This window comes from Carassius auratus, chromosome 20 (assembly GCF_003368295.1).
Source record: "Carassius auratus strain Wakin chromosome 20, ASM336829v1, whole genome shotgun sequence".
NCBI classification, from domain to species: Eukaryota; Metazoa; Chordata; class Actinopteri; order Cypriniformes; family Cyprinidae; genus Carassius; species Carassius auratus.
In genome coordinates, this window is record NC_039262.1 from 25622806 (window position 1) to 25645905 (window position 23100).

Genomic DNA, 23100 nt, shown 5'->3' on the forward strand with positions numbered 1-23100 from the left:
TCCATTCCAGAGCCTGCTATAGTTCCAGATTCCATTTACGAGCCTCCTCCAGTTCCAGATTCTGCTCAAGGTCCCTCTGAGGTGGCAACTTCCATTGCAAAACCTCCCATGGTGGTGATGTCCACTCCAGCTCCTCCTGAGACAGCAGGAGCACTCTACCCAAAACTCTAGGAATTCTCAGTCACCTCTGATCCAACCATGAACACTATTTTTGAACTATCCCTGTATCCTGGTGCCTTTGTTGTGACCGCAAGTGCCATCTCTGAACTCTGTGTTTTTAAAGATCCTGTTGCTACTGCTCCAGAACCTCCAGAGGTGGCAAGGGTGTTCCCTTAAGCTCCTCTTAAGACAGGGGTGCTCATTTATGAACTCTTCTCTGTCCTGATGAGGTAATTGAGACCATTAGTGAATCCCGTCATACCAGTCTTCGCCAAAGAAGCTGTTCATGAACTCTCAGCTCTGCCTGTTATGGAAACTGCCTCTGAATTCACTCAAGGAGTCCAAGAAGGCTACCTGTGAACTCTTTGTTTGTCCTGCAATGACTAAGGTGGTCTGTAATTCTTAACACTTAGATTACCCTGTCATGGCTAAGGAGGCTATTTCCGAGCTCTTCATCTGTCCTGTCACGGCTATAGAGGTCATCTGTGAACTCCCTGCCTGTCCTGTAATGGCTATGGAGGTCATCTGTGAACTCCCTGCCTGTCCTGTAATGGCTATGGAGTCAGTCTGTGAGCTCTCTTACTGTCCTGTCATGACTAAAAAGGCAGGTCCTGAACTCTCCCTGAACTCTGCCCTATAACGGAATCACAGAAGCTGTCTCTGAACTCTCTAAACTATTTTGTCATGGCCACGAAAGCCATTTGTGAATCTCTGATTATCCTATTACGTTCTAGGAGGCAGTTTATGAAATCGCAGCCAGTCATCTTTGAACTCTTTACCTGTCCTGTCACGATCAAAAGGTCTGTCCCCGAACTCTCTGCTCACCCTACTATGGCCAAAGATGCCATTTATGAACTCCCTGATGGTCCTGTTATGGTCATGGAGGCAGTTTATGAATGCTCATCTTGTCCTGTCACAAACAAAGGGGTTGCCTTTGAACTCTTTACCTGTCCTGTCATGGTCGAAATGTCTGTCCCTGAACTCTCTGCTCCCTCTGCTATGGCCAAAGATGCCATTTTGAGGTCTTCTGCTAGGTGATTATTTCAGTGTTGCCTTGCCTTCCCTTAGTGTTTCTTTTTATCATGCACTATTAATCATTTTGTGATTATTTGCTGCCTACCCTGAACTCTGTCTGTTGGATTACTCTTTTGGACTGCATTTAATTTAATTGTTTGTTAAATAAATAAATAAACAAACTATATAAAAATACCAAAGAAAAAAATGTTTATAAAACTTATCTTCAAAAAGTAAATTTAAAACTAAAACTGGTCTCACTTCATTACATTTTCTTTTCATAACAATCAACCAAAGAGTAAAGAGTCCTAGAAGAGATCAAGCCATCAAAGTCTGGCCTCTGACATAAGAGTTAAAGGACATGATTTTGAGATCTGAAGCAAACTATTTCTCTCAGCATGTTGTAAAGTTGTAAGCCTAACTGAACAGAAGGACATCAATAGAATGAAACTCTATGATCTAAGAAAAAAGGAAGCGTTTGATCAGAAATTCCCATAGTCTTACAGAAAAAAAAAAAACTGTTGCATAGCACTGGCTTTGTGACTTTTTCTAAGAAAAGGGAAAAATTTACCACAAATACAAATCTAAGACGTCAGTTGGTTAATTCCCCAATAAAAATTTACCCCTTATCAGCACTTCTTTTAAACAAGGCTTTTAAAAGTATCAGTATAATAAAACTGAGCATAGTAAATACTGGAATAAATTTTTTGCATAAGCAGTGAGTAAATGTCACTGCGGTCACTGAAACTAAACAGCAAAGAAAAAAAATTGAGTTGTGTAAAATGTGTCATTGTCTTAATCTAAGTGCATGGTTAACCTTATGCATGATTTAAATGGCACATAATTCTACATTTAAATGGAGAAAATGTTAATCTTGTCTAGTTGAGAAAATGTAAAGTGGAGTCTTTTTTTTCCTGAAAATGTACAATTCTACTAATCATGTATACTTTCGGAAACACTTTCTTTTTTAAGATGTCCTTGATACATGTACTTACTACAAACCCAATTCTGAAAAAAGTTGGGGCACTGTACAAATTGTGAGTAAAAAAGGAATGGAATAATTTGCAAATCTCATAAACTTATATTTTATTCACAATAGAATATTGATGACATATCAAATGTTGAAAGTGAGACATTTTGAAATGTCATGCCAAATATTGGCTCATTTTGGATTTCATGAGAGCTACACATTCCAAAAAAGTTGGGACAGGTAGCAAAAAGAGGCCGGAAAAGTTAAATGTAGATATAAGGAACAACTGGAGGACAAATTTGCAACTTATTAGGTCAATTGGCAACATGATTGGGTATAAAAAGAGCTTCTCAGAGTGTCTATCAGAAGTTAAGATGGGCAGAGGATCACCAACTCCCCCAATGCTGTGGACATAAAATAGTGGAGCAATTTCAGAAAAGAGTTTCTCAGAGAAAAATTGCAAAGAGTATGAAGTTATCATCATCTACAGTGCAATATCATTCAGAGAGTCTGGAATAATCTCTGTGCGTAAGGGTCAAGGCCGGAAAACATGCATCTCTGATGGTATGGGGTTGCATGAGTGTGTGGCATGGGCAGCTTACACATCTGGAAAGGCACCATCAATGCTGAAAGGTATATCCAAATTCTAGAACAACATATGCTCCCATCCAGACATCGTCTCTTTCAGGGAAGATCTTGCATTTTCGAACATGACAATGCCAGACCACATACTGCATCAATTACAACATTATGGCTGCGTAGAAGAGGGATCCGGGTACTGAAATGGCCAGCCTGCAGTCCAGATCTTTCACCCATTGAAAACATTTGGTGCATCATAAAGAGGAAGATGTAAGACACTTGAGCAACTAGAAGCCTGTATTAGACAAGAATGAGACAACATTCCTATTCCTAAACTTGAGCAACTTGTGTCCTCAGTCCCCAGAGGTTTGCAGACTGTTATAAAAAGAAGAGGGGATGCCACACAGTGGTAAACATGGCCTTGTCCCAACTTTTTTGGGATGTGTTGATGCCATGAAATTTAAAATCAACTTATTTTTCCCTTAAAATGATACATTTTCTCAGTTTAAACATTTGATACATCATCTATTTTGTATTCTGAATAAAATATTTAAATTTGAAACTTCCACATCATTGCATTCTGTTTTTATTCATAATTTGTAATGTCCCAACTTTTTTGGAATCGGGTTTGTATTATAACGATAAATGATGCATAATTACATGCAAGTAACCCCAAACCAAACCCTAATACTAATCCTAGCCCTAACCATGTAGTAAGTACATGTAGTTAATTAACATTAGTTGTTATATATCTCAGTACTTAAATGTATAATTACACTGGAACAAGGACAAGTTAAAATAAAGTATAATTAATTGTAATTATATTCTAATTATTTAAAGTCATAAAATAAAGTATAATTAAAATTAATTAATTGAGTTGCATTTGTTTACCAGTAATTGCTCCTTAATTAAAGGACAACTTTAGCAGAGTAGCTTGAGTCACTCTTAAATATCAAACGAACATTTTAGACAGTTAACTTTCCAAAGACCAGGAAAAATTATTAGAGAATATTTTCAGTGAAAATGTAGAAAATATAAAATACATAGATGTAAAATATATACAATAAATCTCAAATTATAAACCCTAAATGACATAGTAAGGGGATGAGTGAAGTAACAGCTGTCTACAAAAAGATTTCCTCAAAAATGATATTTCTGCTGTATAAACACATTTTTACAAGAACATCTACCATCTTTCCTGTAATTCTCCACTTCCTCCTTCCTGCTAACTGCATTTCCTGTCAGTGGTGTCTGTATAAAAGAACATCTGATTGCAAGCAGATTCATGCTGCTGTTTTTCAGATCTCTGATAAAACATTCAAGATCAAAATATATGTATTTTTATTGGAATTACAAGCATAATTCAGTTACACAAAAATGTAACTAAACTGAACAAAATTTGATATTTGATGTTGCTTTAAAGAAACAGATATACTGTATATTTGTGCCACAAACAGATGAGCACATAATGCCAACTCACAGCTCCTCTGAAGATGGAGCATGGAAAAGATCCTGAGCTTGACTAAACAGAAACAGCCTTTCACTCTCACCTCAAACTTGCCCTTTTTTTCCACCGGGCCTTCACTCGGAGTGGGGCTGTTACAGGGGGTCGCGTTAGCACGTGGAACGCCCTCCCCCTCCATCTCCTCCACAATCATCACCGTCTCCCACTTTCCAAAGCTGCAGGCCGGGAACATGTCTGAGCGCATGCTGTCTCCGAAATACACCACCTGCATCAGATAAGACACAGATCAGTGCACACACACACATGCTGACACACATGCACACATTTGTGATGCTTAAATGATCATGAAAATAACATTTAAACAGTCGAAATGTCACAAAACTTAGATTTTTAGGTATTCATATTTGCATGTTCATAGTACTTTAGTGCATATACATTAGCATTCTATAGTGACTTATCAAAGATATATTCATACATTTGTAGCAAAGCCATAACCAATAATAACATATACATATTATATATACATGTTACAGTCATACAAGTGGATATTTCATATTTCAATCATTATAGTCTAGGAGTGGGATTCTTTAAGCACCTCACGATTCGATCCAGTTCTGATTCTGGGAATGACGATTCAATTCTAAAACGACTCTCAGCCTACATTACCTTGGGCTCAGTTTTGTTGGTCATGTTCTTCAGAAGTTCGTGTAGATGAGGCCAGTTGCCCTGAGAATACCATCCAGGCTTTTCCAGAGATGGCAGTCCTTCACTTTCTTCAACATCATCCACTATTAAGACAGAGATGAGAAAGTGTGTTATATATTTCAGAAACGCTGAAAGAAATTAAACGTCTACACATAATCAGCTAAATAAAAAAATACTGCTGTACCGTAATACTTAATATACTTGGCTTTTCCACAGTATGGATGGTTTTATAAATATGAAAATATTACAAATATTGCACATTTGTGCAAGACTACTGTAAGTTCTATGCCTGAGATCAATCTTCTTACTACAAAAATAACCAACTGTAAAAACTATTAGCCTGTTTGTGAAAATAAGGCATGCTGTTGGAGAATTTAGAAAATAATCTATTTCTATAGTTTATGTTTTGTATGAGTTGAAAAAGCTGGGTCCATTGAACTAATGGCATGAACTCCCAGTGCCAAAATATCCCCAAAACTTCAGTACCTCGACTTGAATTGTGAACAGATCAAAACAATAACAAGAAACACACCACAACAAAGGCAAACTAAAACCCTGAGAGTCGCAGAAACGCAGCGTATCACAAGCATGACTTGGGTTAGGAACAGAGAACTGATTCTAATTTAGAACTGGCTCCATTAAAAGAGGAAAATAATCATGCAGCCAAACAATTTTCATCAAGTTCAGTTGTTTGTGTGTCTTGAATGAGGGGAACCGCTTTAGCAGAAGTGTGAATTTGAAGGCTGAACTGACAGACTAATAATACAAAGACAAAAACATCGTTCTGCACTTTCCTCACAACATACAGCTTTACTGCAGTGGGAACATCTGTGAGATCCTCACCCAGATTTCTGAAGGGTCTCTGCTGTGGAACCAAAGAGAAGAATCCAGGCTTCAGAGCATTAGTGATAATGATGTCAAACAGCTCCTCAAAGTCCGATCTGCAAGAGTGAGAAATTATTGTATGGAGATATTTGAAGGGCAAAATCTCTGTATTGCCCCAGTGCTAAGAGTTGATATTTGATGAGCGAGCGTATGGTGCTCACCCGAGTATGTGCTCACACACGAGCCGGCAGTAGTCCGAGTGTGAGCTGGTGATGAGCAGCAGGATTTTACCGCTGTTCTTCATGCTCCTCAACCAGGTCTTCACCGCATCGGAGCAGGGCTGCAGGTAACGGCCAGGACACTGCTTCACACTGGGGAAATACGTCCCTGCATCCTCTAAACACAGTCAGGAAGAATCACAGGCCTCAAACACAGCGTCGCTTTGAGGATTTGTTTTTTTTTCAATTGTCAGAAAATGATGGATATGTAAATTCAACATATGTACACACCTTAATCAGTAGAGGAAACTGAAATAACTTTAGGCATCACACAGAATTACTTAATAGAGTAATATTTCTATAATTAGTTTAAACAAAAAATACAACAAATAATAGGACTTTCATAATAGTTATTAGAACAAGGCATCACATTTATAGTAGCATGAAATTAAAAGACTAACTAGCAACAATATAGTTTAGATCAAACGTAAAATATATTAACTCATATCAAGCATAAAGATTAAAGAAGATGTACAATTATTAAACAAGTATTTTTTTTTAAAGATAAGAAGCTTATTTTAAGAACATATATGCTCATCGAGGCTTCATATATTGATATATATCAGAAATCATTCTAATATTTTGATTTGCTGCTCAAGGAACATTTATTGTTAAAATCAATGCTGAAAACAGTTGTGCTGCTTCTTTCAATTCTTCAGGATTCTTTTGATGAAAAGAAAGTTCAAAGTAACAGTGTTCATTTGTTATATAATAATAATAACAGTTTTTACGATCACTCTTAATCAATGCCTCCATAAAAGTGTTATTTCTTTCAACATAAAAAACAACAAAAGATAAGAAAAAAAGAAAGAAAGAAAGAATTAGAATGGAAGTGAATGTTTTCTTTTGTAGCCGATTTAATAGTCTTCAATCAAGATTTGAGAGCATCACATTATCAGCACTTTTGTCTAAATCCGGCATCATCTTTCCTATTAATTTTCATTTGTGTGTGTGATCATTTTGGACCCTGTCTACAGCACTGCCAGTACTCTGCATATCTGAGATGATTTCCACCTCATTTTTATTTCTTATCCTAGCGCTCTATCGGACCTAACCCAGCCCATATGGTTCACATCAATCAGACACACACAACTCATGATTCAGAGCCTTTCCACAGCCCACATCTCTCAAACAAAAACAGTTGGCCAGATCGCAGGCTTGAGCATCAAACTGAACTCAGCATGAGCCGTACACACATCTAACCCTGAATCTGGAACACACTGAACGTCCAGATTTAAACAAATCCGTGTAAGAACATGTCAAATGCTTCGCTTCCTCACTGAGAGCTTCTGCGTGAGGCAGTCCGATCCTATCAGAACACACAAACCACACAAAACAGAGTTACTTGAGGGATAAAACCTAGACGAATGGAAAAATAGAGGCACTGGAGGAGTGTGTGGATTGGCGAGTAATAGTATCAGTATACACGGGGTGGCCGGCTGACTAAAACAGGAAGTGGACTGTGTTTGCCTGGAGTGAAGGAATGCGCTCCATATGTGAAAAGTACTGTGTCTTCATTTCATGAACAGAAGAAAAGGAGACGTAGGAAAACAGGCATATTCACTAGTCTTTAGTTTATACTGGCAAATACTGCTGCACCACGTACACACAGCCACGTCTCAGAGCCCTCAACTCATCTCACACACACACACACACACACACAGCAGCGGCTGGCAACCTACAGCACATATATGCACACTTCCATGTGTATAATACAGTTTAATAATATAAGTATATAAAAAAACCCAAATGGAAACATTAAAGTGGTGGTCTCTTACAGAAACCATAAGTTTTTGCACAACTTATGTTTAGATGCATAAGTGTTGTTTGCAAACATTCATATCTTGTGTATTTTGGAGTGTGTTAAACTAGACCGGGGCTGTCATGTATGTTCCCTCCAGGAACAGGACAGTGTTATCTTATCAGACTACTGCTGTAACAATAACAGTAATATAGACGATCCTGTTTAAACTGACTTTTGTCAGCCTGAAAATGTGTACAAAAAAACTAAACCGACAGCAAAGGCTTGGTAACGGAGTCATCAAGTGAATACTGTTAGCGTGCTGCCCTCAAGTGGTACGCATCCAGTGTTACTCCCACACTGCCCCAGCTTCATCTGGTCATCACATTTTTAGTGCAAGTATCTACAGACTACTGTGAAACTTCTGGCTCTTATTAGAGATGTTTTGTTCAATTGGTAGAGAAGACGAGCTTTGGTCTATGATTTCAGGAGTTTTAAGACATTTTGATGCTAAGGTCCTCAAATAAGCTGAAGATAGTTGAAGATGCAGATGGAGTTTGTCAAGATGTTTGTGTGGTAAATAGTTTTGAAAGCTTTGATGTTTTATTGGACACACTGTTGGTGTGACAGCAGAACTTTGTCAAGCAAACAGAATGCGAAGAATCCCTTTCCCAAAAAAAAAAAGGCAGCTATGTATTTTTATGTACTGCATAAGGACACTTTTCTCTGAAATAGTACAGAATGCTGGCATACATAACGTAATAATTTAAATAATTGTCTTTTATATTGCCATCATACTAACAAACCAAAATTACTTAAACACTATCTGAAAGATAATATTTGATTTATTAATCTGACACTGATTTTTTTTTCTTATCTTATTTTCACAATCTCTTTTCAAATATTCTCATTTTAAACAGGCAATCTACCGCCGCCTGGTGGTCGATGGATATATTGCACATAGGGCCAGATTTACAAACAGCTCGCACAAACACAAAACCTATTTTAGAGTCAAAAAACTAAAATAAATACATAATCAGGATTTGCTAAACAAAAAAAAAAAAAAAAAAAAAAATTGGGCTTTTTTTGTGCCTGACCTTATTGCATATGGGAGAAGAGAATTTAAATGTATAAAACAAATTGGTTTACTATGGTGTGCAGTAGTCAGTTTACCCCCTTTATGCTTCACACGGATGCAATACATGTCCATTTGCACTGCTTTTGGTGCTGGTAAATGAGATGGCTGCATCTATGAACTTTAATTTGTGTACTTTAATTGTTTAGTATATATGGCCCTTGGTATTCTTTTATTTGAGAAAGTCACTTCAAAATTTGAAAGCTACTAACAATTAAACATAAAATCCCACTCCACAACAGCTCTTACGTGGTTTAGTGACTACGTGCATCTCTTTTAGTGACAGAGATTAATACAATGTCAAATCCAGTTTACTAAAAGACTTCTTCCCTTTCAAATGAGCTGGACTGACTCTCTTTCAATCTCAGAGAAGATGCCTCTAGATCTACTGTACAGTAAATGTGTCATAATGACAAAGATAAGTATTCAAATGACCACAGTTGGGTTTAAGTGGTGTTAAAAACCCAACAGGGCTAGTATCCACCCACCACACACACACAAACACACACACACTGTAATGTGATGTTTACAGAGGGAGGCTGTTCAGGGGGCCCACACAAACCATAGTGGCATGACTTTAACATAGATAATGCAACCAAATGCATCAAACAAAAAGACTCCTATTACCCAAAACACTATTAGATGATAACATGTAACAAATGCTTCTTTAGCAAAAAAGGAACAGGGAACACTTTACAATAGAGGGGGATGAATATAAAAAAAACATGAGGATACTGATGCCTGTTAATTTCTTTGTGTCTGCTTTTGTGACTGCATTTTCTACATACAGACAAACGCAAAGGTGCAGCATGACAGCAGAAAAGTGACGCCCCCCGGGTGGACCTGTGATCTTATCCAGCATTCTGATGGAAGCAGCAAGCAAAACTGGGAACGTCTACCCAACAAAAACAACAGCTCTTTGTAGTTTTGGCGTCTGAGCACAGCCAGCGACCACCCGCATACACAGTGATTACGATCAGAGCTCACGTTCAGAGCTCTAAAGGGCCATGTAACATGTAACAAGATTTTAAGAGAGATCTTTGCATTGCATCAAGAAGCTTTCTATCCCTTTTTAGACTGTAATGCAACTGACATGTTCAAGGCCCAGAAAGGTAGTAAAGTCATCGCTAAAATAGTCAGTGAAATCAATGGTTCTGCATTAACTTTATGAAGCTACAATAATACTATTTGTACACAAATGCTGCATGCATGTGGTGCTGCTGATGCACTGATGCTGGGCAATATCAGCTACGCAGCGCTGTCATTGGTTTAAAAAGGTTTACAGAATAAACCAATGGCAGTGCAGTTGCACTGCGTTATTGGAAAAAGGCTTCAGTATCGAGGAAAAAGGAGCTTTTCCCCATACGCAGTATGAGTGAGGTATCAAAAGGGAATAAAGGGAATGCTTGCTGCTGCTGTTATGTGAAAAAATCATGCTTAGTAATTACTCCTTACGCGAATAACCTGCGCATAGTGTTACAACTATTATGTTTTCTGGTTTAAAAATGTACATCTGATAAACGCACTAATGCACTGAAATCAGAGTGAAAACCATTTACTTATCTAGCTGAGTTTAGGATAACTCTGAAAGCGCACTGCAGGAATCTCCAGTGAATACTGGCCAGCCATTTATATACAGGCAGTAAGCTCATATGCAGCATGAACCAGTCAGTTTGTGCCAAGTCATTTAACTCTCTTAATGTCATCAGTTAAGTTAAAACCCTGTCAGGCGGCACCATCTAGATTTTCATGAATAAAATATATATTTATTAGAGGTCGACCGATGTATCGGTTTTGCCGATTAATTGGCACCGATAGTTGATTACAGGAACGATCGGTTATCGGCAAAAATCCATGCCGATAGTTTTCCGGGTTGCGTCCATTGCTGGAGTGACTGAGAAGGCTCTGTTTTCATTAAAAGGGGGGTGAAATGCCAATTCGTGCATACTGAGTTTTTTACACTATTTAAGAGTTGGATTCCCATGCTAAACATGGACAAAGTTTCAAAAATTAAGTTGTACGTTTGAAGGAGTATTTTTGTTCCCAAAATACTCCTTCCAGTTTGTCACAAGTTTCGGAAAGTCTTTTTCGAGTATGTCTCTGTGTGACGTTAGATGGAGCGGAATTTCCTTATATGGGTCCTGAGGCACTTCTGCCGGAAGAGCGCGTGCTCACGTATAGCAGAGCAGAGAGAGGCTGTGCACAGACAATCACTGATCAGAGCGAGAGCGTCGCGAAAGTCACAAAAGAAGTGTGTTTTGGTTGCCAGGGCAAGACAACCCTGCACAGATTACCAAAAAAAACAGCATTAAGGGACCAGTGGATGGAGTTTATTTTTACAGAGCATCAACGGAGTTGTGCAAGTGTTTTTGTTTGTTCCCTGTATTTCTAAGATGCTTGTTTTACAAACAAGGCCCAGGTTGACGCTGGATTTGCACATCGTTTATTTCTTAAGGATGATGCAATCCCAACGAAAAAGGGTCACGATCGTGTGTTGGAACCACAGGCGGTGAGTAAAACTGCTTAAAATATCTCTGCCTCCTTGTTAGTTTGTCCGCCTCCCATGTGGAGACCCGGGTTCGAGCCCCGCTCGGAGCGAGTCGTTGCTGCTCCTGCTCTCGTTCAGTTTCAGCCTCGGGATCTGATTCTGGATCATAAATAAATGGCTGAATCTGACTGTTAGCCATGGTTTGTTTTCGATGGTTTTGTCCTCACGGTAATGTCACAGCTTCCACATGCTCTCAAAGTAAAAGCCTACTGGCGCTCGTTATTCATTAGCTCCGCCCACACGTCACGCCTCCAGCCGGTCGTGTTTTTCCGGGAAAAATCGGTACAGACTATCTTTCTCTTATGAATATAATAAAACTAAAGACTTTTTGGAGTTATGAAGGATGCAGTACTACTCTATAGGTACTCAAGATTAACAGGATATTGAGTGAAAACGAGCATTTCACCCCCCCTTTAAAGTATGAGAGCGGTCTCTAGTGGCTGAAATCACTGACAGCATGTGCTGTTTGTTTAGACACCTGATGCTGCACACTGAACAGAGCCAGAAACTTCAGACCCAGATTTAAAAGCAGCTGACAGAAAATCCTGCTACGCCACAGAGCGGCATTCACATAGTTTTGCATTAAATTACATTATATTTGCCTGAATCATTGTTAATGTACATGATGAATAGTATATTGAGCATTTTCATCAACATTTTTGTCTTTCTGTATCTCTAATAAAGTCTGTATGCTTCATTTATAGAGCTATAATATAGATCAGTCTTTCCATTTGCTCCGTTTTTTTGAACAGTGAACTTCAAAATTATCTAAACCTCATTGTTCATTCTTGAAATCAACTTGTGTCTGTTTGGTGAATAAATAAACTGTTTTAGACCGCTGCTTGAGTTGAACATGACACGTCTGGAGTGTGTGTGATACCGGTGAGTTCTCTCAGCATTGCTCTTTTATTTTGATTAGATAATCATTGAAGTGTTCAAGGATATAAAAGTAGTTAAAGTGTGAGAGTATACATTGTGCTGGTATAATTGTAGGGCCCTATGTTTTCTGCGATGTGGAAAACGTGGACGGAATCGTGGAATCCATTCATAGAAACGGAATTTACAGTTTATCGTGGAATGAAGCTCGCTGTGATTTCAGCGTCTACCGACGTAAACACATGAAGAACATCTCCAGAACTGCTCTGAGTCACTTCATGAGCATTTGATCATTTGATTGAGCAAAAGCATCATATCACATGCACAGAACTGTAAAGGTATTCACAGCAACCCCTCAAAATAAAAGTCCGGTTTCTATTTTTCAGTAGATGTACATAGCCTACTACTGCTAGTAAAATGAAACAAACATTATTTTTTTAAGGATTAAATCACACAACATTTCTTCCATGTTTAAATTTTAATAGTAAATCCCATTTGTTTGGCAAAAAGGTACTGCTTTGTGCTTTACAGGTATGCGTGTACAATTTGCGGTATTTTTTATTATTATTTCCTGCTCTTATTCGCTTAAGAACATCTTAAAGGTGCAATAAGGGATTTCCGTTGCTTTGCTTCAAATTCAACTACACGGCCTTTCTCCAAAACATTCAACAATCCAGTTCACAATATCCAACAGTTTCCTGCATCCTTGGAATAACGGAACAACTTATTGAATAATAGTGCTGTCAGTCGATTAAAAAAATAACCAAATTATTCGCATTTTTTATTAAATTAATCACAATTAAAGTAATCCCACCTAACAATAAGTTTTTAAATACAATTATAAAAATATTAAAATAGAATTAGAATATATAATCATATTTAATGCTCTTATACTGTTTTAAAACACTTAAACTCTAGGCTACATGTGCTCTGTAAGCTCTGCTTACCATTGTTTATTTTGCTGTCCATGGAAATCTTTGACCTAGCAAAGTTATTGGTGGGAATTTCATGTTCTTTAATATATTTTTGTAATGTTGATTTTTCTTTATTGTTAGCTACTACCTTATGCACTTTAAGTGTTTTGAGATGAAATATTTGACCTGGACAAGTGGATTTTGTGAAGGGGCAAGCAAAAGAGAATTTTACTTGCCATACATGACAAGTAACCTGATAATTTTTTTAATAACAAACAATAACTAGGGCAGGACAATCTGGCGAGAATGATTCTGATTTCAGTGTACACGGTGACTAATAACGGACAGTATCAAGATGCCGTCAGTTGTTGGCAGTTTAGAACGCGATGAGCGATCCAGTCATATATAGATCAGTGCTGATAACGCATCTTCATTTCTTCTTCGCTGCTGTAAACAGTGGTTGCTTGTGGCTACACAGCACAATGTTTGCATTCTGAGCAGCGAAGAAGAACTGTGCAGCGGTTAGGCAAAGCTAGCGGTCATAACTAGGTCTTGTTTAAGAAAATGGTATCGGATCGGTATATGGGTTCATGTACTCGCCGATGCTGATGCCAGAATTTGTTGTGGTATCGGAGATATTTCCGATACTAGTATCGGAATCGGAACAACTCTATTTTACAGTGCTGCTGACTGTTAAATAAAGTAGTGCACACTATCAGCAAAGAATTTATTATATGAGATGACCTCAACTTCAGTGGCTCTACCATTGGAGAACGCACAACTGTCAATCCAGATCACATGTGCCCCATAAACCAATCACATTATAGTATCTTACAACTGTCAACCACTGTAAACAGATACTATCTGAATGAATGATAGAGTCGTTGTTAATAGAGAAGATGCGCAAATCACGTTAATTTTCAGCGTTTATTGGCGCATCTTCTCCATTAACAACGGCTCTGTGTAGTAACAGCTGCTCTATGTGAAATCACGCACCTGATGGAATTAACCGCTGATTATAGAACCGGCTTTACTGACGAGATGTGCATTAACGATCGGCCGATCGTGATCGGAGCACCCCTATAATGAATCAAAGTGTAAGTAACTCTGTTTTAAATTTCAAATATAGCTCTAAAATAAAAATAAAAATTTGCAAACAAAGATTAGAGGACAGACTGATGATTAATTAAATAATAAGCTTTTTCCAAACAAAAGCAGTCTATTTAGTGTACTGGAGCATCTCCTCCACTGAGATCCAGCAAAAAAAAGCCATTTACTTGCCTTGCTCTGCTATCAGCACAATAAAATATTGTCCAAGATGTTTCATTTCTTAAAAATGCAAAGTTGTCTTTTAACACACATTTGAACCGATATCGGTATTTTCTGTTAACATTACAACCTATCCAATGTTCTGTCATTTAGTATCTAAAGGGTAGGCTAGATGTGTAGACTAAAACAACACCTCCTCATACTATAAAATAATTCACACACTTTAGTGGTAGCACTATAAAATATAAATATACATTTATGAGGTAAATGACTTAATAAATGAAACTGGACATTTGGATCATGTCAGCAAATGGAAATGTCAGTCAGCTTTTTATCACGTCAATTATTGTGCCTTTAGTCCCCCAAAATGCCAAATGCCATATTTTTACATATGCTTCAGTTACATATGCTTCACACACACACACACACACACACACACACACACACACACACACACATATATATATATATATTTTTTTTTTCTTTTCTTTTTTCTTTTTTTTTTATTACCTTGAACTGAAAACCAACTCCAAGATTTTTGTTTCGAAATATATTTGGTAATATATAAATGTATATATATTATGCATTACTGCTTGTGATCACATCAAGGATCAGCCAAAGTTCAAGGTGCACAGGAAAGTGCCACGGGGAGCTTTGCCTTTTAGAGGTTCAGAGGAAAATAAAATCAATGCACCCTTTACTCTGTTGCACCTTTAGCTCTGTTGTAGCCTGAATAAAAAATTTTAGACACATAGCACAAAATACCACAAAGTCGCAGATGCTTTATAAAAAAAAATAAAAAATAAAAAAATAAATAAAAAAAAACTTGTCATCCTATGCTTTATTATGTGTTAACTTACTTCACTGTGTTTTAGTGCTGTGCAGGGTTGGCAGTGGAAGTGCTGAGCATCTGTGAGAAGCTTGAATTAGATCCTCAAATACTTCAAAGCCTAAATGCAAGATGATGAAATAAGCTGTGCCACTCCATTCAGAACCACTCACACCGCAGTTTATGACAGTTTATGGGAGGAGAGAGCTCAGTTACCTCCTCATAAAGAAATGAATCAAAGAGATACTGACCATTTAAGACTGCAAAGTACACACACCCATAATTCGCTATTCATCTCTCACAAAATAAAGCTATTTGTATTTTTACAGCATCCAGCCTATTTATGAAAACTTAAAAAAAAAGGCCTCAAGTTGTATTTTTGTTATTTGCATGGCTGATTGCATATTTGCATGAGCATGCAGTGAACTTATTTGACTTTCCGCTGTACACCTGTTTGAACCCTGGTAAAACAGCCTGAAGAAACCACCCCTCACCATTTTTAGCAGCGAGGCCACTAATGAGTGTGTGTCCCATGTGGCATTTTTTGTGCGGTTTCTGAAAGACAAGAGAGAAACTAAAAGTGCAGTTCCAGAGGGTCATCAAAAAACCAAGCTGAACCTAAACACAGTGAATGTGAAACTCTGCAAGAGCATCATATGCCTCCCTTTAAACTTATAAACAGTGACTTATATAGAAGAGTTGTGAAAGCTGTGCCACTTTTTCCTTTTAATCTACATAACCATAAATGAGGTAAAGCTAATGCTTAAAATGATATTCCATTATGTCAACTGATGTGAACTGTTATCAACTGAAATTAGAAGTGTCTATAACACAGTCACAGACATGTGCAATTTAAAATTAAAGTCGTCTATCTGTTTTTCCCATGGACCGCATGTGTAAACAAACAGACAGCTCGACCACGAACAAATAAATCCTATGATTCGGTTCTTTTAATGAATTGTTCGAAAGAGTCAGTCTGACTCTGTGGCACCTCTACAAATCTCCCCCTGAAAATTCTATCAATTTTAAGTAACTGAAGGACATCATTGAATAATTAAATAAAATTGAGCTGAATAATGGCACTCCATGTTTTTCTCTAGAGCTGCTTATCATTGAAATTGATTTAGAACTGAATTTATTTTGCAACATGAATGCATTACTGTAAAGCTGCTTTAAAACAACCTATACTGTATAAACCTCTATATAAATAAATGTATGTAATTTCTTTACTCACCAGACAAAGTTACTGGTGAAATACAAAATACATTTTATTTCAAATTAAAATATAATAAATCAAGGTTCGTTTTCAGCCAAAGCATTTAAATGGCTTCGCTGCCAGTTCACAAGTATGTATTACACACATATTTTTAGATATGAATAAGTTTGCTTTAACATAAAATAATTTGACCATTTGACCACAACTTTTCTTAAATCACAAACAGCTGTATTAACTGTCATTTTGCAATATTGACACACTGTTCAGTTGCTTTGATGCAGTGTATTTAGTTTAAAGCTGCAGTCGGTAACTTTTGACACTCTAGCGGTTAATAAACAGAACTGCTTGCGTCTTGCGGAAGAACATTGTAGCCGGAGCTACTTCTCTCTGTTTATGTCTATGAAGAATCACAAAGTTACTGGGTTACTCCGCCGCGGTATCCCCGAAGCAATCTAAAATAGTCCGAATATAAACACTTATTATAGGTGCACCCTAGTGATTCAGGACAAGCTAAAAACACGGTTTGGAAAATGGATTTACGGTGTACTCGCTTATTATATACATTTTGTAAATCTTGAACACAAAAAAAAGTTACGGACCGCAGCTCTGATTGGTTGTTTCTTACCGGGAGCGATGTATTCCTGCAATTGGCAATAGGACACTGGGAGGAGCCAGAGGTGTGACCAGACCCTTTTCTAAATATAAGGTCAGCAACATAGATATAGGGCCAGATTTTGCCAGCGAAAACCGTCTTTTGCCGTTAAAATTGTACAGTCAGAATTAGCGCTGAAAAAGCAAGGAGACCGTTATTTTTGCTCCTGACCTTTTAGAATAAGCATTTGTAGGAGTTTCCCTTTCAGATGAAAAATTTATGTGAGGACAGTATTCAAATTAATCATGCAACTTAATTACTTAAAAAAAATTATTTTGTTTGCGCTCATCAAATTGCGCTGTGCTTGGTAGATTGTGTTAGCTATTATGTAAATGAGATGTTGCGTTGGTGTTCTTTAATTTGTGCGTTGTCAGTAAATCAGCCGCATAAATTTTCCATCCCATCTTGCGCGGTTAAGTAAATCTGGCCCTTAGAGTAGCTAGCTCACTGACACATTTTAGCCCACTCTCTCTCTGTCTGATTTATTTATTCTCTGCTTTTTTCACTAACAGATCCACAATCGACACACATATCAAGAGATCCACTGCACAACTGTGTAGATAAAGGTGAAACAAAGGCCATGTTCTGTGACCACAAGTGCTGAAACAAGTTTTTTTCCTCTGGAAAGCTGTAAGTTGCGTTTGGTTTCCTACGTCTGCATATTCTATTCTTCCTCACAGCTAGGAATAAAGACCTTATGTCAAGCAGAACTACGCACTGTACAGAAGTACAATTAAAAACTCAATGGATGAGAAATGGTGTGATAGAAGAATGAATGACCAAAAGAGTTAAAACAGGGCGTTGGGTTTAAGGGTTGGATTTGGTTAAGATTTAAGAGTCTCAGACGCCAGTTCCAAAGTAAGTCTTCCCTTAACTCATCCCCGGAGGCTGTGGAAAACCATGGACATAACAATCTGTCATTACAGTAACCCCAAACAAGCTTCCAGATCTCTGGTAGTGAAGGAAAAGGTCTTCAGTATCTGTGCTTAGCTCAAAGACATTCAGATGGGGCGAATGATCTGTGAAATGACACGTACATATCTAAACATACTCGACACATTAATCATGAGAACTAGCCCAGCTGACAGTCTTAAGAGAGCTGTGTTAGTCTGAATCACCTCCTTTTGATTGGATATGTCTGTTAGGGAACATTTAGACAAGATGTGCTCTCACAGTATATTTAAACACAGCTAGAGGGAGCACAATAGATTGGAAGGGACAGTTTTTTTTTTTTTTTTTTTCAGTGAATCTTTCAAACTGGCAGACCAGCTTAATAATGCAACATTCACAGCTTGATACATGTAAACAATAGACGTAGAAGTCTTTCTTTTTCCAATCAAATTAATTTTGTTGTTGTTGAGAAGGTAGTTTTGAGTAAACCTGACTATGCCCATAAGAGAAATCTGTCAAGCTGATGATATCAATACCATGTGCCTGTGCAATTTTAGAGCAATTTATTAATATACTTATTTTCCATATAAAATTTTTAGTTTGTTTGTTTCTTGAGCAGCAAATCCACATATATGAATGATTTCTGAAGAATCATGTGACACTAAAGACTGCAGTAACGATTCTGAAAATTAAGCTTTGATCACAGGAATAAATTACAGTTAAAAACATATCACAGCAAAAAACTGTTACTGTTTTTAAGATTTGTAGACAACAAGTAACAGCATTTTCAACGTTAATTAGGCAGAAAAGCTGCAACATTTTGTCACACTTTAATCGGGACAGAGCTGAGAGGTTAATACATACATTACATGAAATCAATGCCTGAAAGTTTGCTCTAAAATCTTAGTGACAAGACAAAAGACAAATTTTAGAAAGGTCTAATTTGGCTAACTCTGTGGGATTTAAATTCAGTTTTTTAAACAAGGACTTTTGCATGTTTTAATAAATCAGATACAAAACCAGCTTCTAAACAGTGATTTATCATAATCAGGAGATTTGGTCCAACTACATCAAAGGTTTAAGAAAATATGAATGAAATTATAAAAAGTAGACCCCGAAAGATTAGGCTATATAATTATTCTTTTGAAGCAATGCATATATGGGGAGAAGAGAAATGAGAAGAAGATCATGACTGCTCTGCTCTCGGTTACTGAAGCCCTGCGACTAGCAAGAGCAGCTTCAATATCCTCAGTACTCACTACTGGACCTGTCTGCTGCTTTTGACACTGTTAATCACCAGATTCTCCTGTCCACCCTCAGAAAGATGGGCATCTCTGGAACCGCACTCCTGTGGGTTAGTGTGCTTTGGGGGTGGGGGGGGGGTTGTTTCTAAGTCACAACACCTTGCTACTGGGGTTCCTCATGGCTCAGTACTTGGACCACTTCTCTTCTCCATCTATCTGTCATTCAGAAGCATGGCTTTTCTTATCACTGCTACGCTGATGACACCCAACTGTACTTCTCATTCCAACCAGATGACCCGATGGTAGGTGCTCGCATTTCAGCCTGTCTCAGTGACATTTCTAGCTGGATGAATAACCATCACCTTCAGCTTAACCTTACGAAGACAGAACTCCTGGTGATTCCAGCTTACCATCACAAATTCTCTATACAGCTGGGTTCATCAACCATTACTCCTTCGAGGACAGCCAAAAACCTAGGAGTTGTGATGGATCATCAGTTAAGCTTCACAGACCACATTGCTACAACGACCCGGTCCTGCAGGTTTGCCTTATACAGCATTAGGAAGATTAGACCCTTCCTTTCAGAGCAAGCCACCCAACTTCTTGTATAAGCTCTTGTTATCTCCAGACTGGACTATTGTAATGCTTTCCTGGCGGGCCTTCCTGCATGTACTGTCAAGCCTCTGCAATTGATCCAGAATGCAGCAGCAAGGTTTGTCTTCAATGAGAGAAAAAAAGCTCACGTTACTCCTCTCCTCATCAGGTTACATTGGCTACCAGTAGCCACTCGCATCAAATTCAAGGTACTGATGCTTGCCTACAAGAGGACCACTGGCACGGCACCAACATACCTAAACTCACTGGTTAAATCTTATGTGCCCTCCAGAAGTTTGCACTCTGCAAGTGAACAATGCCTTGTGGTGCCATCCCAAAGAAGTTTAAAATCACTCTAACGGACCTTTTCCTGGACTGTGCCCAGCTGGTGGAATGACCTCCCAATCTCAATTCGTACAGCTGAGTCTTTACTCATTTTCAAGAAACATCGAAAGACTCATCTTTTTTCGATAGCACTTAAGCAACTAATACTAGCACTTTCCCTTCTTTTCTTGTCTTTTCATAAAAATAAAAAAAACCTGGCTATGCGTTCTATACTTGACTAACTGAGACTTGTCATGGCACTTGTTGTTGTTCTCTTGTTGACCTGACTGCTTCTATTGTTCTCATTATAAGTCGCTTTGGATAAAAGCGTCTGCTAAATTATTAAATGTAAATGTAAATATGTACCATCTATGTTTGTACTGAATGTAGGCTACTTACTGTGCAGTTACTGCCTTTAATTTCAGATGGTTATGGTTATTGTTTTCAATAGCTAAAAGCTATTTTAAATACCAAATAAACATCATGTTTATGCACACTTTCCTTCTTTCTTGTTAGTTGCTAAAAGATAAATTAAAAAATCGGAAATGATGATCGTGCATCCCTAAATAATAAGACAGCTTATGAACATCCGGACATAATTTACTGTTCTCACTTGTTTACTTTCACTTAAGACCAAAATGACAGTGTTTACGAGGATACTTGCAAAGACAGGCATTTTCATACATGTGGATTAACCATTCAAGGTCAATAAAGCAACAAAAATACTCACACAGCCTTTGAGCAGCGGATTCATGTGTGTGGTCTGCGTGTGCCGAACAGACCATGCTCAGAAAGAGACAGCACACGTATAGTGCTTTAAATGGCTTAAAATCATTCGTTTAAAAAAAAGCAATGCTTATCTGTGCAAATGATACATTTTCGTGACGATGGCATGCCACTACACTAAATGAGTGCATAAACATACAGAGACAACACAAAAGTCCAAAATCTCTATGATTTGACAAATTTTTACCGGCATACAGATTTCAGCCCCATCCCAAATCAAACACACCTGAACCAGCTAATAAAAGTGTTCAGTGTTGCTGAATTAGAAGTGTGTGTGTGTGTGTTGGAGAAGGGTTGAAACTGAACTTTCCAGGAGCAGGACTGTCCAATATATTTATGGGTACTAGACATGTGCCAGTACTTGGTAATGTGATATATCATGGTAATGAACATGCACTTCTAAATGCTGTGAATAATTACATATTACAAATTATTCCGAAAATGGAATGCATTTTAAGAATCCTATTCCCAATAAACTGGTTAAAATGCACAACACCACGACGGGACCCGACGGGTTTGGTTGGGTTCGGGCTTAATTTCTATCATTTTACACGGGCTCAGACTTGTGCTTCAGTTTGCGAGGTAAACGAGTGGTCATGTGATGTGTTTCGATTGGTGAAAGAAAGATGCAAAAATGGATGACACACCATCAATGAGCACATATTAATTGAGTCTTAAATGCATAATGTATACAGAGTATAAAGGCTAATGTTGTCATTATTCTTTTATTAAATGTCAGCTGCTAGAGGCGAAGCAAATCCGGCAGAACCTTTATTTTAATTTCGTTATTGCCAAATACCCATTTTAATTTAGAATTTATCTTAATTTAATTTGTTAAGAAAGACTTGTTTTATTGGTGCGTTGGTCTATTTATAGGTTAAATGAGCCTATGTCTATTTAGAGTGCTGATATATTAAGATGTCAAAGAGGACTTATTTTATTTCTTTATTTCAACTTCCAAGTGGCATATAACCTGCGTTAGTCATGAATAAATTATTTGAAAACATGTATAAATAAATCATTCTTGGCAAAAGAGCCCCGCAAATTAAGTACAATTTCTTTATCTGCCCCAACCCGACCCAACCCGTGCATCGGGGACATCATGAAAATTACATTGCTACTTAGACCTTCGTATTGTAAAACATAATAAAATATGAAAATATATATTCCAAATATTTAATATAGGCTATAGGAAACTGCACAACTGATGGTTCGTCCGTGAACAAATCTTTTAGGTGAACGAATCGTTCTAGTTCACGTAATCCCTTGACTCATATTTCTTGTTCACTGAAGTTCCTCCCTCCACAGCAGCGTGCAAGCTATTAGCAGCGCATGCAAAGGCAGCTCATAATCAGCTCTGTGAACTGTTTAATCCTGTCAAAGAGTTACTCATACTCGAGCCAATAGCCTTCAAGTATGAGATGTGACGGAGCACGTGATTTGTTGAATGTAGTGAACCAATACACCCTTCAGCAGATACAAAGCGCAGTTATAGGTACTGTGCAGACTCTTGAACGAGTCATTATCTGGCTTGGATCGGTATTCATTCCCTCTTCACAGCAGTTCAGTCAGTGTACTGTTTGAGTAAATGAATTACTCCGGGATATTGGTTTGTTTGAACTCAGATGGAGTGTCAGCCACATTAAAAAAGTGAACAGCTTAAATCATTTGTGGATTAATGCGTATTGGAGACGCGAACCGTTTAAAATGATTCAGTTCGATGTGATGAACTGGTTCAAAAAGATCGAATGATTCGTTCACAAACTGGACATCACAAACTGCTTTGTTTTGAACTCTCTTACAACAGACACGGAAGAGAAGACAATGCTGAATAAAGTCGTAGTTTTTGCTATTTTTGGACCAAAATGTTTTTTGTATGCTTCAAAAAATTCTAACTGACCCTCTGATGTCACATGGACTAGTTTGAAGATGTTTTTCTTACCTTTCTGGACATGGACAGTATACCGTACACACAGCTTCAATGGAGGGACTGAGAGCTCTCCGACTAAATCTAAAATATCTTAAACTGTGTTCTGAAGATAAACGTCTTACTGGTTTGGAACGACATGAGGTTAAATTATTAATG

At 37.8% G+C, this 23100-nt stretch overlaps 1 protein-coding gene across 1 annotated transcript in view; it reads right to left on the reverse strand.

The window, feature by feature from the left end:
* The window catches only part of nt5dc1 (5'-nucleotidase domain containing 1), a 55262-nt gene that overhangs the window by 4975 nt on the left and 27187 nt on the right, over nt 1-23100 (reverse strand). Inside the window, exons 7-10 of the mRNA XM_026291629.1 lie at nt 5939-6113; nt 5736-5833; nt 4854-4975; nt 4273-4452 (exon numbers count right to left, since the gene is read on the reverse strand). Of these exons, the coding sequence (XP_026147414.1) occupies nt 4273-4452; nt 4854-4975; nt 5736-5833; nt 5939-6113 (575 nt within the window). The remainder of the gene's footprint in view (nt 1-4272; nt 4453-4853; nt 4976-5735; nt 5834-5938; nt 6114-23100) is intronic.